At 38.1% G+C, this 14,344-nt stretch overlaps 1 protein-coding gene and 1 long non-coding RNA gene across 5 annotated transcripts in view; one reads left to right on the forward strand and one right to left on the reverse strand.

Moving 5' to 3' along the window:
* On the reverse strand, positions 1 to 3,646 carry LOC143299401 (uncharacterized). The gene is made up of 3 exons (XR_013057531.1): positions 3,497 to 3,646; positions 2,318 to 2,455; positions 1 to 679 (listed from the first exon to the last, which is right to left on the reverse strand). It is a non-coding gene; the product is annotated as an uncharacterized LOC143299401 (long non-coding RNA).
* Positions 3,647 to 3,790: 144 nt separating this feature from the next.
* The window catches only part of LOC143299399 (GRAM domain-containing protein 4-like), a 36,800-nt gene continuing 26,246 nt past the window's right edge, over positions 3,791 to 14,344 (forward strand). For all 4 annotated transcript variants that reach the window (XM_076612577.1, XM_076612578.1, XM_076612579.1 and 1 more), the window contains exons 1-8: positions 3,791 to 3,938; positions 4,700 to 4,899; positions 5,567 to 5,753; positions 8,008 to 8,131; positions 9,221 to 9,351; positions 10,701 to 10,866; positions 12,688 to 12,713; positions 13,993 to 14,084. In XM_076612577.1, the coding sequence (XP_076468692.1) occupies positions 4,795 to 4,899; positions 5,567 to 5,753; positions 8,008 to 8,131; positions 9,221 to 9,351; positions 10,701 to 10,866; positions 12,688 to 12,713; positions 13,993 to 14,084 (831 nt within the window). In that variant the 5' untranslated portion in view covers positions 3,791 to 3,938; positions 4,700 to 4,794. The remainder of the gene's footprint in view (positions 3,939 to 4,699; positions 4,900 to 5,566; positions 5,754 to 8,007; positions 8,132 to 9,220; positions 9,352 to 10,700; positions 10,867 to 12,687; positions 12,714 to 13,992; positions 14,085 to 14,344) is intronic.

The raw sequence follows: 14,344 nt of genomic DNA on the forward strand, positions 1-14,344 counted from the left end.
CAGAGATAACAGATTTTTGAGCAACAAAGAAACAGCAAGTAGTTCTTTTTCTCATGGATGGTGGATATAACTGTTAAAGTAGACATAATAATCTATTCCATTACTATCAGGAACATCTTAAATACTGGCTTTTCAGTATTTTCATTAAAAAAAAAAGTAAAAAAGGCAACAATCTGAATCTTTTAACTTTTAGCAAAAATTGTTTCAGGTTAAAATACCACGGTGTTTTCTTTTCGTGCAGGAATTGTAAAGAGTTCAAATCATAAGGCAGGATCATGGGTCAAGATCATGTTAATGATATGTTATGATGTAACTCTTGAACAAAGAAAGCACTTGCTCATGTTTTGGTTTGTTCTCCCACATCCTCTTGAGGCATCCACTGTTTACAGGATGGGTTATCCTTCTTGTCACTATCATTGTCAGTCTGTATGGTTAACCAAAAATATTACAGAGTCATAGCTGATACCACAAAACCACTGTTTCACCTTCAAACCTGTCCAAAAGTAATTACAATAAGTGGGGACAAAAAACAAAAACCCTGCATGTGTACAAAATTTTCCACGTTAACTATCTTTCTACATTAACATTATCTGCATCCATGAGTGAAGCTACTGTCAGGAAGAGCCAACACATGCCTTCTCTTCGTATGGTGGTGGAGCGTCCATGGTGGAAACTATGCCTGAAAAAGAAGACAAAACGGTTCATGTTCAAATATAATACGTAGTTTAGTCAGCGATCTTTAAGTAGCACAAACATATCTGTCATACCGCTTGCTCATGCATACTGTGAAAAAAGAGAAAAGGTTTATGCTCAAATATAAAGCAATCTTAAAGTAAATAATACATACATATGTATCATACTACATGCTCATGCATCACCAGACTTGTAAACCCCACAGTCAGGAACCCACAAGAACTGAGTGTCTAAAAATCAAGGAATAGTCAACTCTAAATGGTCACCACGATTCATCAGCTATCATGCCACTGTGATTAAAATACATTCACCCCCCTGGATGTGTTTATTTCAAATCCCATTAACTGTCTACAATGTGAATTTTCAACTCTGGTAGTTGTTTAGAATGGATGCACTGTGAACTTGGTTCAGTTTGGCTTAGAGCTAGGCTAACTGCACAGGATTACAAAATGGATTCACGTAATAAAAGAAAAAAAGAAAGAAAAAAAGTTTGGTTCAATTTGGCCCATAGATCAGCTAACTGAACAGGATTATAAAATGGATTCAAGCAAGAAGACTGTCATCTAACAGTAACAGTTCAGTATTTTCTCCATTGTGCCACAAAGAACAATGTTCATTTTTTTTTCCTGACCAACACTCACTTGTCTATCTCTCAGGCATAGCTGAGGAGACAGCAGGGTACATTTCTGACACTGACAGGATGCATGATGGTGAGAGTCTAGCCTCGAATCATGATCTCGCCCTTCTCTCAAGTTTGACAGGAAAATCATATTGAGCATCTAGTCATTCGGATGAGATGGTTTACAAACGTCCCGTGTGCAGCATGCATTTGGTGCACTGAAAAAGAACCCATGGTTACAAAAGTGTTCTTCTCTGGCAAAATTCTGTACAAGAAATCCACTCTGATAGATACACAAATATATGCATGCACTCAAAGCCTGACTAGCTAATGTGGTGCAGCATATAGATTACTCCAAACAGGTACACAAATATATGTATGCACTCAGAGCGGGACTAGGTAATGTGGCGCAGCATGTATATACAGATTAGTCCAAATGCAGTGACGCCTTCTTGAGGAACAAACTGTACTGATTTCTTTGGCTGACCATTGTCATGCTCTTGTGGTGTCATCTGTTCCTAATTTCCATCAGCTTCCAGGTTCCATTTGTGTGTTGTAATTTGTGATGACTGGACTGGGGGTAACAGTACTAGTAGTAAAAGTACTGAAAAAGTATGGACAATGGGGCAACCCTCAACCCCCACCAAACACAACAACAGAAACAAACCCTTTATCTTTTCACTTTCACAGATCACATGCTCAAATTTATAATGCAAAAACATATGGTGTATGTTTCCCATTAACTTGACAGTTAATAACAAGACTATTTACTCATGATCTTTTTTGTTTTTATTACAAATCTGAATTATAACAACAATAATCATATGAAACAATTTTCTCCAGTAATTAGTGCCAAGATAACATTTTAAAATCTGTAAAATGATTTTCCTCACAAAGTAAATTTAACATAAGAACACTGAGAAGAAAAAATAGAAGAGTTTTCAGATGTTTTCCTCATAATTATAAAAACACTTTCACATCTGCACAAAGATGAAATATACCCACCGCCCTTCACATCTTGCTTCGGTTTCTTCTGCTTGCCACGGCTCAGCACACACTGACCATTGGCCACTTTCTTCTCCTCCTCCTCATCATTGCCTCGCCGGAACGCGGACGAAATTTTACGCCCAACATACTGGCAGGCTGAATGATTGAACAAAATATAATCAGAACCTGAAGGCACACAGTTTCAGGTAATAACATCAGTTGCCCTGAAGATACTATTTTTTACTATTTACATATCTTCTTTTCTCCCTTTCCAGTTTTCTTTCATGTTGAATTTTTCTTTGTGACTTCTTATTTAACTGTTCCACATTGAACCACTTCTTAATTTAAAAAGAAAATCTTCTTCTTCTCATTTGCTAGTGCCGTGTGTGTAGTGGCAAACAATATTAACAATAAGTAACCTTGCTGCAAGCATATATAATATCATACGCTGTGTACTTCAGTCATAATAAATTACTTTAACACTTTTTTTCAAGGCTGGTTTCAATTCAGCAGAGACAGAAACAACGAAAGCACGTATCACCTCATATTCGCAATATTGATGTATGACTGTTAAAGTATTTGAGATGTCACTGAAGTCAAAACCACCATTCTCCCCACAGGATGGACAATCCTTTGTAACCACAATCTTTACACAAAGTAAGATCACAAACACAAAGGCATACATTCCCCTTCCCCTCTCTCCCATAATTAAGTGATCTTGGTTTTTCAAATTTATTTCAGGCCTGGTTCTGTGTTTGCCTGTTTCAGGATCAGCTTGTCTGTTTGGGCAAGAAGCAAAATGTAGTAACCTGCTGATAAATATCACAGTCGTAGGTATTTTTCTTTCAGGCAAATGACTAACACAAGCCCATGAAATGGCAGAGTAATCATCATATATAAATATATACATATATATTATATATATATATATATATATATATAGAGAGAGAGAGAGAGAGAGAGAGAGAGAGAGCACATGAATCTTTAAAAACGCATTCTGCTGAGGCCAATCTGGTAATGTTACTTTGTACTCCTGTTACGTTTTGTGGCGTTTGACCGAAATAACTAGATTCTGCACCGTCATTCCCATGATGGTCAGAAGTCATGGAGTGTCCAAGTTGTACAGTTGTTCCACTTATAACATGATAATTCGTCTTAGATGAGATAATCTGCATATGTTTTTGTTAAAATACGCACCATTGATTATCAGTCAGACCATGTTGAAGGTAAGAATGAATACTGTCAGTAGAACCTCCGGAGGAAAGAACTTGATATATTTGTCAGTCTTACTCGAGAACTACACGGATACAAAGTGTTGCGTAAACGGCATAGCGACGTCACGATTTGTTTACTTCCGTTTCAAACTGAACGAGATACAGAAAAATAAAAACAAGAAAATTTGTTCCCTTGAAACTAAGCTTAACAACCTGAGGTCTCGAGAGATAATTTCCACGTGGAACGTGTACAATTTTAACGTCTACATTTACCAAGTAATTTTATTGCTGAATTGTGATTTGCCTGCGAAATCTGATTTTGTTACATTTGCAAATGGATCGATCAGACTGAGAATGAGAAAGTGTCGAATGACAATGACGCCAGTCAGCTGGAGTTTAGTGTCTTCGTCTGTAGCAGAAATGAGGTTGTGGTGAACTCGTACATATTACACTTAAATAATGTAACAGTGTGTGGGAGTTATGTTATTTTAAAATAATTTTTTGAAAACATTTTAATGATTTTTTTGCACAAAATGTTTCATTACTTGGAAGGAGGCGGTATTTCATTTTTGACGGTTGAGGAAATAAGAACACGTTAACATCACTTTCCAAGTACACACATTGCATTGCTCTGGACCATTATGATTAAGCATGGAATGTAATGTTAGTTTCATAGACATGATTCATTACAAATGATAAAACCGAGTAACTCGCTTCTTCAGCACCCATGCTCGGGATGCAAACATCAAATTGTGTCTTTTAGTGATTTACCCAACACCCACTAGATCTGAAATAGTGGTCTGGGTGCTAGTCTTTAGTACGATACAAAACGCCGAGGTCTTGTGTGCAGCATCTACTTTGTGCACATAAAAGAACCCATGGTCACAAATGGGTTGCCCCTGGCTAAATTCTGTAGAAAAAAACCTTTTATTTTCAAAGTAAAACAAATTACTTTTATAGTAAAACAAATACACCTGCAGACAGTGAATAAAAAGCAGATGGTGATGCACTGTAGAAATGTGCTGTCCCCAGCAGAGCAGCCCAGATTTCACACAGAAAATCTTCAGTGACAAAAAAAGCAAAACAGCACAGTACAGTTACTGATTGACAGGAAAGAAAAAGGTATTGTTCATATTAACTTATATAAATGTGTGCATCATGGATTTTTACCAACTTCTTTTCACAGATTCCTTTTTGGCTGGCCTTGACTCACTGGGGCTTGCAGATGTAAAGTGTAGATTATATCACCTGTTCACTGAGCAGCACTGAGAGATCAGCAAGATGAGTTTAGCACGTACCTTGAGGCAGCGCTTCCGGACAGACAGCAAAGCGGAAGGTCCGGAACATACAGGAGAAGACACAAGAGCATGTGCAAGTGGTGACGAGGTGTGCCCTGTTGTTTTTTTTTTACTTTTTTTGCCTATTTGTGTGTGGCCACTGTTGCTTATTTGGTTGGTTTGTGTATTTACGGCTCTGAAGTTGAAGGATAATTGATTATCTTATTGATGTAATTGAATATGTGTGTGTGTGTGTGTGTGTGTGTGTGTGTGTAAATTTTGTTTAGAATTTTATGCTGTGTGGTTTTCAATTTTTCTTTAAATTCTGAAATAGATTTTATCGATGAACTTGATTTGGTTTAGATGTTTTCAGAGCTTTTCAGCTAAGAGAATTCAACTGTCGATTATTGAAGTTTAAATGTTTTATAACACTGTTCATACTGAATGTTTGAAATATTGAGCTGTTGTTGTGTTAAATTTTGGTTAATTTATGTCTGCTGTGCCAATGAGCGCATACTAGTCATAGACAGTCTTATTTTTTCTTTCTCTTTTTATGTCTACTACTACTGTATACACATATTGACATAGACACACTACAGTCACACATATGAGAAAATTATTATTTTAAAAACATACATATGGATATAAACAAAAGAACACAGAGCAGTACACTATTGAAGTTTTCGCCTTTGTATAACTGATTGATGGTGGTGTGTAACTTAAACCCAAATCAGAGCAAGGAATTTCCTCACTTTTGCCCTCCTTTTATGTTACAGTTTGAAGTTGTGACGCCGACTGCAGAAAAAGAGGAGACCATGGAAAAAATGACGTGGAACAGTGCCATGGAGGGACCAACACTGGAGGAAGGCTTCAAAGATGGTGACGAGAAAGCAGTGTATGAAACGCAGCTGACGCAGCTTCATGAGCAACTGGTGGCCACCATGATTGAAAACCAGAGCCTGCGTAAGATTGATTTGTGTGTGTGTGTGTGTGTGTGTGTGAGCGTGTGTGTGTGTGAGACTGTGAGATTGATCACACTCTGGTGTATTCAAGTTATTGACCGATTTGTGTGTGTGTGTGTGACTGTGAGATTGATGATGCTTTGCTGCATTCAAGTTATTGACTGATTTGTGTGTGTGTATGTGACTGTGAGATTGATCATGCTCTGCTGCATTCAAGTGACTGATTGATTGATTTGTGTGTGAGTTGTGTGTGAGAGTGTGTGTGGCTGTGAGATTGATCACTCTTAAGAAGTGAAGTGCATTCGGGTTACTGAATCAGAAATAGTTACTGAATCAGAAGAAAGTGATTGGAATAAACTGACAGTTTTCATAACCTTTGTGGAGGGAGGCGGGTTGAAGAATGAAGGAAGGCAGCAGAATGGTTAAGACGCTTATCTGCCAGTGCAGTGTCTGTGAGGGTCTTGGTTTGAATCTTGGTGGTTTTGTCATTTTGGATCATTCGATAAACTGAGGTCCCATGTGCAGCAGGCACTCAGAGCACTAAGAAAATAAGAACAAATGAACCCATAGTAACAGAAGGGTTGTCCTCTGGCACAGTTCTGTAGAAGAAATCTACTCTGATAGGTACACATAGATGCATGCACTCATGGCATGACAAGGCACATGGTGTTATGTTGCTGGTCAGCATCTGCCTGGCAGACATGGTGGATTTGTCTGAACGTTGTGAATCCTTGAAAAACTGAAACTGAAGGAAAATGAGTGGAGCAAGCTGGCAGTTTCACAAGCTTTGTGGATTTTGATCCTGAAGGGAGTCCAGTCACTGACAGGTCTTCACGTAGATAAAATCATAAAATGATCAAAAATCTAATTTGTGTGTCCAATTTCGTATGACATGTATGATGAAATTGAAGTAAGATTTCCAGTTTTCAGTACAGATTTGCCTATTTCCTTTTATTCACTGAACAAAACACCATTCTGATGTGAACATGTCTTCAAACACTTCTTTTTAACAGTAAAGTTTCATACACTGTTAATAACTTTACTACCATAATGAATTTTTAATTGATTTTTTCATGACTGAAAATGTATTTTAAAATATGTAAACTAATTCTGTGAAGACAATCAGTAAAATCCTTTGAAACAGAAAAAGGAAAAACTGATAAAGTGATATAAAATGAAAACATGGATTTTTGAAACATGCAGCAAGTTCATAACTTCACAACAATACATCTTTACCCTCATTTTCAAAATCTGTCAACAGTAAGGAATAGACCAGATATGTGTCATTATTGCTTCATCCATGTAAAGCATGCATCAAAAAGCCTGCAAGTTTCTAACTCTAAGACAGAAATGAAGTTGCAAACTTATTAGGAAAACATGTGACCAGAGAGGGAAAACAGTTTTCAACAAATTTGTCGAAAGAATATTGCAGGTATGAACGATTATGTAAAAAATCCTTAATTTAGAATAACCACAGATTATGAAAATACCTGTCTTGTCATTGTAAAATGATCATAATCTGGAAAAAAAACAACAACCCACATACAAAGTCTTAATCATGTCATTGCATTGAATGGAAAAGTAAAAAACAACAACCCCAAAACCCCTTTATTTCTCTGTTCTCAATTTTATGAATATGTAATGCAAAATTTTATTGTATCTCCAAAAGTAAAGTTAAAAAATCCAGACAGATTTAGATAACTCCAATAATAAACAATTACTGCATTTAAAAAGAAAAAAAAGAAAAAAAAAAGAATGTGACAGAAAACAGTTGCCAAATCACCTGGTTCATGATAATTCAGTTTCAAGTAAGTGTCAAAGCCCTTCATCGGCCTGGATGTGAAAGAAGTATGCAACATCTGCTTTCATAAAGCAGCAGATGGTGACAGATTATTTGGATGTTGAGAGGAAGGCTTTATTACTGCTTGTCGTTCTGTCTATGAAACAACCATATCGAGTTTCACTTTCAGTAACATCTGTGAAGGTGAGCTTGACAGACGAATACCAGACTGTACAATTGTTATCAAATTTATCACTTGCCTGGTTGGCCATTTCTGGCATTGATTTGATCTGCTTGACTTAATCATAAAGACCAGTTTGCCCTGGATAATCATTTGTTATTATTATTATTATTATTATTCATTATTATTGATCCTTGCACCCTCTCTCCTTACTTTCATTGTTCCCGATGGAGTCTTTCTCTCATTATTTAATTTTATTGCATTCTCTTAGTCTTCCTTAAATACTGTTTTCAGAGCAACAGATCAAACAGCTTGAAGATCGCCTTGATCGGGATAAGACACTGGCTTTGCTGGAGTATGAGAGACACAGAGCGAACTTGCTGGAAGAGAAATGTACACGGCTTGAAAAGCAGAAGAGGTAAGAAAGTCAAGCTGTATTTTGAAAATTATATGCTTTTATTTATGTTGTATTTATTTTTTCATATATTTCATCGTTTGAATAATTGCTTTAGGTTTTATATCTTTTTAAGTGACAATCATACTAAGTTAGTTCTTGTTTTTCTCTTGGCATTGATTACTGTTTTTTTGTGATTTAGAGTGGGAAAATCTTGGAATTTAATTTAAAATGATAGTGATTTAGTTAAGAAGTATGTGTGTTTCATTGTATGCGTGTTTATTTACAGTTAGTCATTAGCATTACCATATATACTTGCTTAAAATGTTTTATGATTGATTCCTGTTGGATATTTCAAAAAGAACCAAAAGGACAAGTTTAATTACACATACTTAACCGTGACCCACTAGTGCAGACTCTGGCAAGGGTCTGATTCCTGTCCTGTGCAAACTACTACCCGAGTTTGTGCTTGGTGTCAATTAAGCAGACCAAGTTGAAAGCCACAGAGCTAGTTTTCTTGACTAAGTCTGTAAACAAAGTGAGTCAGTGCAATAATACAATTTGAGTGTATGTAGATGTACATTTGTTATCTGTGCCTGTGTCCATGTTAAATGTGATGTTGATAGCGATTTTAAACATAACTAGCTGGTTGCAAATTGAAAAAAATTCCAAACTAAACAAAACCTGGTAGTCTGATTAGAATGTCACCTGAATGGTTTGTATTGATGTCTGTAATGTGGTTTATTGATTAGTTCCATGGCATATAATGTTTACTTTTTATGTCATGGGCGTTACATATATTGCTCTGGGTGATACATTATTTGTTCCAGAATCTGATTGTGAAGATTGAGTTGATTTTCTTTCTCTCTCTCTCTCCCTGTCTCTCTTTTGAATGAGGATTTCTTTCTACAACATTCAGATTTTATCACCATGCTTTGTATTGTAGTCCTGTAAAAAGTGAGAAAATTTCAGATGTGAACAGATCACACAGGTTTAAAGCTGAAGTCCACAGTTTTAGACTACAGTTCTTACTTTATTATACTATACATGTTACTTTTGAGTTATCACTGTGAAAATAACATAAACGACTCAGACAGTGTTGGCGATGTGCAGACCCCGACGGCCCCAGCGAAGCCGGTCGGATGTGACGGTGCGTCCTCAGCTGGACCTGGACAGAAGTCTGCTGGCTGGGGATGGTACGGATGTGGAAGTGGCCAGTGAGGCTGAGGAAGACTCTCTGTCTGGTGAGAGACTTTTCCTAGCACTGTCATTTCTGTAGCGGAAGTGTCTGGTGAGAGGCTTGTTGCTGTCCTTTGTGTTGTGGAGGAGTCTGTTGAGAGACTTTTGTTGCTGTCCTTTGTGTTGTGGAGGAGTCTGTTGAGAGACTTTTGTTGTTGTCCTTTGTGTAGCAGAGGGGTCTGTTGAGAGACTTTTGTTGCTGTCATTTGTGTAGCGGAGGGGTCTGTTGAGAAACTTTTGTTGCTGTCCTTTGTGTAGCGGAGGGGTCTGTTGAGAGACTTTTGTTGCTGTCCTTTGTTTAGTGGAGGTGTCTGTTGAGAGACTTTTGTTGCTGTCCTTTGTGTAGCGGAGGGGTCTGTTGAGAGACTTTTGTTGCTGTCCTTTGTTTAGTGGAGGTGGCTGTTGAGAGACTTTTGTTGCTGTCCTTTGTGTAGCGGAGGGGTCCGTTGAGAAACTTTTGTTGCTGTCCTTTGTGTATGGGAGGAGTCTGTTGAGAGACTTTTGTTGCTGTCCTTTGTGTAGCGGAGGTGTCTGTTGAGAGACTTTTGTTGCTGTCCTTTGTTTAGTGGAGGAGTCTGTTGAGAGACTTTTGTTGCTGTCATTTGTGTTGTGGAGGTGTCTGTTGAGAGACTTTTGTTGCTGTCCTTTGTGTTGTGGAGGAGTCTGTTGAGAGACTTTTGTTGCTGTCCTTTGTGTAGCGGAGGGGTCTGTTGAGAAACTTTTGTTGCTGTCCTTTGTGTATGGGAGGAGTCTGTTGAGAGACTTTTGTTGCTGTCCTTTGTGTAGCGGAGGTGTCTGTTGAGAGACTTTTGTTGCTGTCCTTTGTTTAGTGGAGGAGTCTGTTGAGAGACTTTTGTTGCTGTCATTTGTGTTGTGGAGGTGTCTGTTGAGAGACTTTTGTTGCTGTCCTTTGTGTTGTGGAGGAGTCTGTTGAGAGACTTTTGTTGCTGTCCTTTGTGTAGCGGAGGGGTCTGTTGAGAGACTTTTGTTGCTGTCATTTGTGTATGGGAGGTGTCTGGTGAGAGACTTTTGCTAGCACCATCATTTGTATAGCGGAGGGGTCTGTTGAGAGACTTTTGTTGCTGTCATTTGTGTATGGGAGGTGTCTGTTGAGAGACTTTTGTTGGTGTCATTTGTGTATGGGAGGTGTCTGGTGAGAGACTTTTGTTGCTGTCTTGTGGAGGGGTCTGGTGAGAGACTTTTAAGCATGCACTCAAGGCCTGACTAAGTGCATTGGATTATGCTGCTGGTCAGGCATCTGCCTAGCAGACGTGTTTTAGCGTAAATATGGATTTGTCTGAATGCAGTGACACCTCCTTGAGAAACTGAAACTGGAAACTGTTCACTGATTCAGACGCAGGGTCAGAGGAGGTGCGGAAGCCATCAGGGCGGCAGTCGTGGAGGTACCAGATGTGGGAGAGAGTGCTGAGCATGGTGTACAGCATCATGGACGACTTCACTGACCTGCCTGCCGAAGAGCCGCAGGGAGACCCTGAGGGCGACCCCCTCACCGTGAAAAAGTGGGTGTCTCCTTGCTGTTCGGTGTGGGGCTTTTGGAGGCTTTGATGTCCTTCTTTTGGGGGCAAAACTAGGGACATCTTTTAGAAATGCCAAGCTTATTCTTTATAGACACTGTTAAAGGCCTTTCTTCTTTCTTTTAATTCATAGAATTTTTTTTTTTTTACACTGAACTCAACTTTATTTATTTATTTTTTTTTTTTAGCAGAAAAAGCAGATTCAGTGTTCTTTTTGTGTTGTTGTTTTTTTTGTTGAAAGGGAGCCACTTGGCCTTTCAACACCAGGAGTGAGAACACACTGTTGCGTGTTCGACACAGCAGTTAGAATAACATGTGGGGGTCACTGAAAGGTCCACAAAAAGTGCTTTGTGGTGGGGAAAAAAAGAAAAAAAAAAGAAAAAAAAAAAAGGGTTTTGAAACACGTGGGAGCATTCCTGTTGGACATATTTTGGTGACTCATGTAATAGATATTTTTACCAAAGTCTACCTTTTAAGTCCCAGTTCTTTAAAGTGATGCGAGCAGACACACACACACACACACGCATATATATATATCCAAAAAGCATTTGTGAAGTGGAACAGGTGTTTTGGGGGAACTTTGAAATCACGGAGTGCTTGCAACAGTTGTTGATGATGGTGATAGCTCAAAATCAAGGATTGCTTGCAACAGCTGTTGATAATAGTGACAGTTGAAAACAGGCTGTCAGTTTAGCTAAATGGACAGGTGGCATCACTTTGAAGTGAAAGAAAAAACAACAACCCCCAAAAACAAAGAAAACTCAATCTGGTTGACAATTAAGAGCAGAAATAAAAGTAATTCAGACACAGAAAAATCAATATTATATATATATATATATGTGTGTGTGTGTGTGTGTGTGTACATTGATCTTGAATCGTCCGAAATGAATATGAAAGTGAAACTTGATGTGTATATAAAAAAAAAAAAAAATTTTTTTTACTCTGAAATCCAAGTGACACCATATTCAGTGATATTCTGAATAAATCAAATATATTATATAGTGGTTTGCTTTCAGTCAGCTGTGTGATCATTACAGGTTTTAATTGCCTTTTTTTTTTCTCCTAAATTTCTTGAAGATTTCTCACGATTTATCAATATTCTCAACCAGACCTGAAAGCGCCTCTTGAAGAATTGGGGGTGCACTTGGAAGTTTGAACATGAAGACCACACTGTGGTTCTGGCAGTTCTGCATCCATGTTTAACATTCACAGTACTTAGATTTGGAAATTTGTTAGAATATACTGATGGGCTTCTGTGGAACTTAAAGAGGGAGATCTTGATGCAGGTGATGTTCTTGTTTTTCTGTGTAGTTAGTGATGGCATTTCTTCATGCTTTGCTACAGGTGACTGGCTATAGTTGTCTTTGGCGGACTTTAGAATTGGAACTGTGTCTTTCTTACTTACAGCCATAGTTGTGTGAGATAGAAATCTGCTTTGGTTTTTGTTTGGGTTTTTATTTTCATGTTATATTTAGAGAGTTTTGATCAAGCTTCCGACCTGTGTAAAGTGCTTGCCTGTATTGTAAAGTGTATGAGAGTAGGTGTGTGTGTGTGTGTGTGTGTGTGTGTGTGTGTGTGTGTGCCTGTTTGTGTGTTTGAGAGAGATTCTGAAACTGCTCTACCTGTCTACATATCTGTATGTAGCTCTGGTTCATTCTGCCAAAGGGGGGGAACATAGTTTATCGTAGCATCCTAGGGAATAGTAAAGACAGTCCAGTGCTTTGACATGTGGTAGATATGAGGTGATTCATTTCAAGAGTCCTGAAGTTGAGACGTGTTTTCTGTTCTGGTTCTGTCCTTTTGCAGGCTCAAAGAAAACATAAAAAGAGCAGGTGAGGTTGTCGGTTTTTTTGTTTGTTTTTGTTTCCGGATTTAAAGTATTGTTAGCCATACAGTGATGTCCTCTCAACACATGTGTGAACAACACACAGATGTCTGGTTTACACTGGAAGCAGATTGTTCATTCCCGACTGTCTTCTGTTTCTGTGTATTTTCGAAACGTGTAGCAGATGCGTGTCTCCTGAAAATGTGTTCAGTAGACTTCACTGTATGTATTTTGCTTGCTTCTTTGATTTGACATTTCTTTTCTTTTCTGCTTAATTGTTTTGATAGTCAACTTTTTTCTTCCTCTTTTTTTGTTTGTTTGTTGGGTTTTTTTTTGTTTTGTTTTTGTTATGTTTGCTGTGGAATATTTGAAGATAATTAGTGTAATGGAAAACCACATCCAAGCCAGAAGTGCTTTCAGCTTACTGTCACTCTTTTGTGTATGTGATTGTGTGGTGACATTTGTCTTTTAAAAAAAAAAATTACTTAGCCAGTTTTTGCAACATGTTTGTACTTTAGTTTACAGATTATGGTGTCTTTAAAAGAGTTTTCGCAAATTATATCATACTTCACAGTTTTATATATAACATTATATAAAGTGGTTTTGCAAATGATTGTATACATTGTTTCATTTTTTATGTAGCATCATTTCAACAGGTTTTGCAGTTACAGCACACTAACACCTTCTTTTCTATCATGCTTTACATTTACTTTCAACTGTCTGTTCACGTCACATAATGTTGCAGAGAGAGTAATGCTCACCAGAAAGTGAAAGCTTAAAACAACAATGCATTCATTTTACATTTTTAAAATCAGAAATTGTGAAGTTATTGTGTATTGAATTAATTTGTATCACTAATTAATGTCACTAATTGTTTGCAGATGATGCAGTACACACCGGAAAGTTAAAGCTTTAAATAGTGTACTCCTTTTACATTGTTTTTTCCATCAGAAATAGTGATGTTAATGCATGTTATATCAACATTTCCAGTGTGTGTAGCATGGTTGGTTTGTGTCATTGGAAATTGTGGTGTTGATGTGTGTTATATCAACATTCCGGTGTGTAGCATGGTTGGTTTGTGTCATCGGAAATTGTGGTGTTGATGTGTGTTATATCAACAGCCCAGTGTGTAGCATGGTTGGTTTGTGTCATTGGAAATTGTGGTGTTGATGTGTGTTATATCAGCATTCCGGTGTGTAGCATGGTTGGTTTGTGTCATCAGAAATTGTGGTGTTGATGTGTGTTATATCAACAGCCCAGTGTTGGTTTGTGTGACCCCCAAACAGGAGCAGCAGCCAAGCCCTACATCAATACCATCAAGGGGATACACGGTCTGCTCACGTGGAAGTCACCGCCCTACACATTGATTGTGTTCATGGTCAGTCTGGCACTGGTGTTGATGTGTTATGCTGTGCTTGTGTGTGGGATGGGTGTGTATGTTGAGTGTGTGGTGAGCTTGTGTATGTGGTGGTGGGTGTGTATGTGAGTGTGTGGTGAGCTTGTCCCTACACATTGATGGTGTGATTGTGTGCATGGTCAGTCTGGCACTGGTGTTGATGTGTTATGCTGTGCTAGTGTGTGTAGAGTGGATGTGTATGTGAGTGTGTGGTGAGCTTGTGTATATGGTGGTGGGTGTGT

This window comes from Babylonia areolata, chromosome 25, assembly GCF_041734735.1.
Source record: "Babylonia areolata isolate BAREFJ2019XMU chromosome 25, ASM4173473v1, whole genome shotgun sequence".
NCBI lineage: Eukaryota > Metazoa > Mollusca > Gastropoda > Neogastropoda > Buccinidae > Babylonia > Babylonia areolata.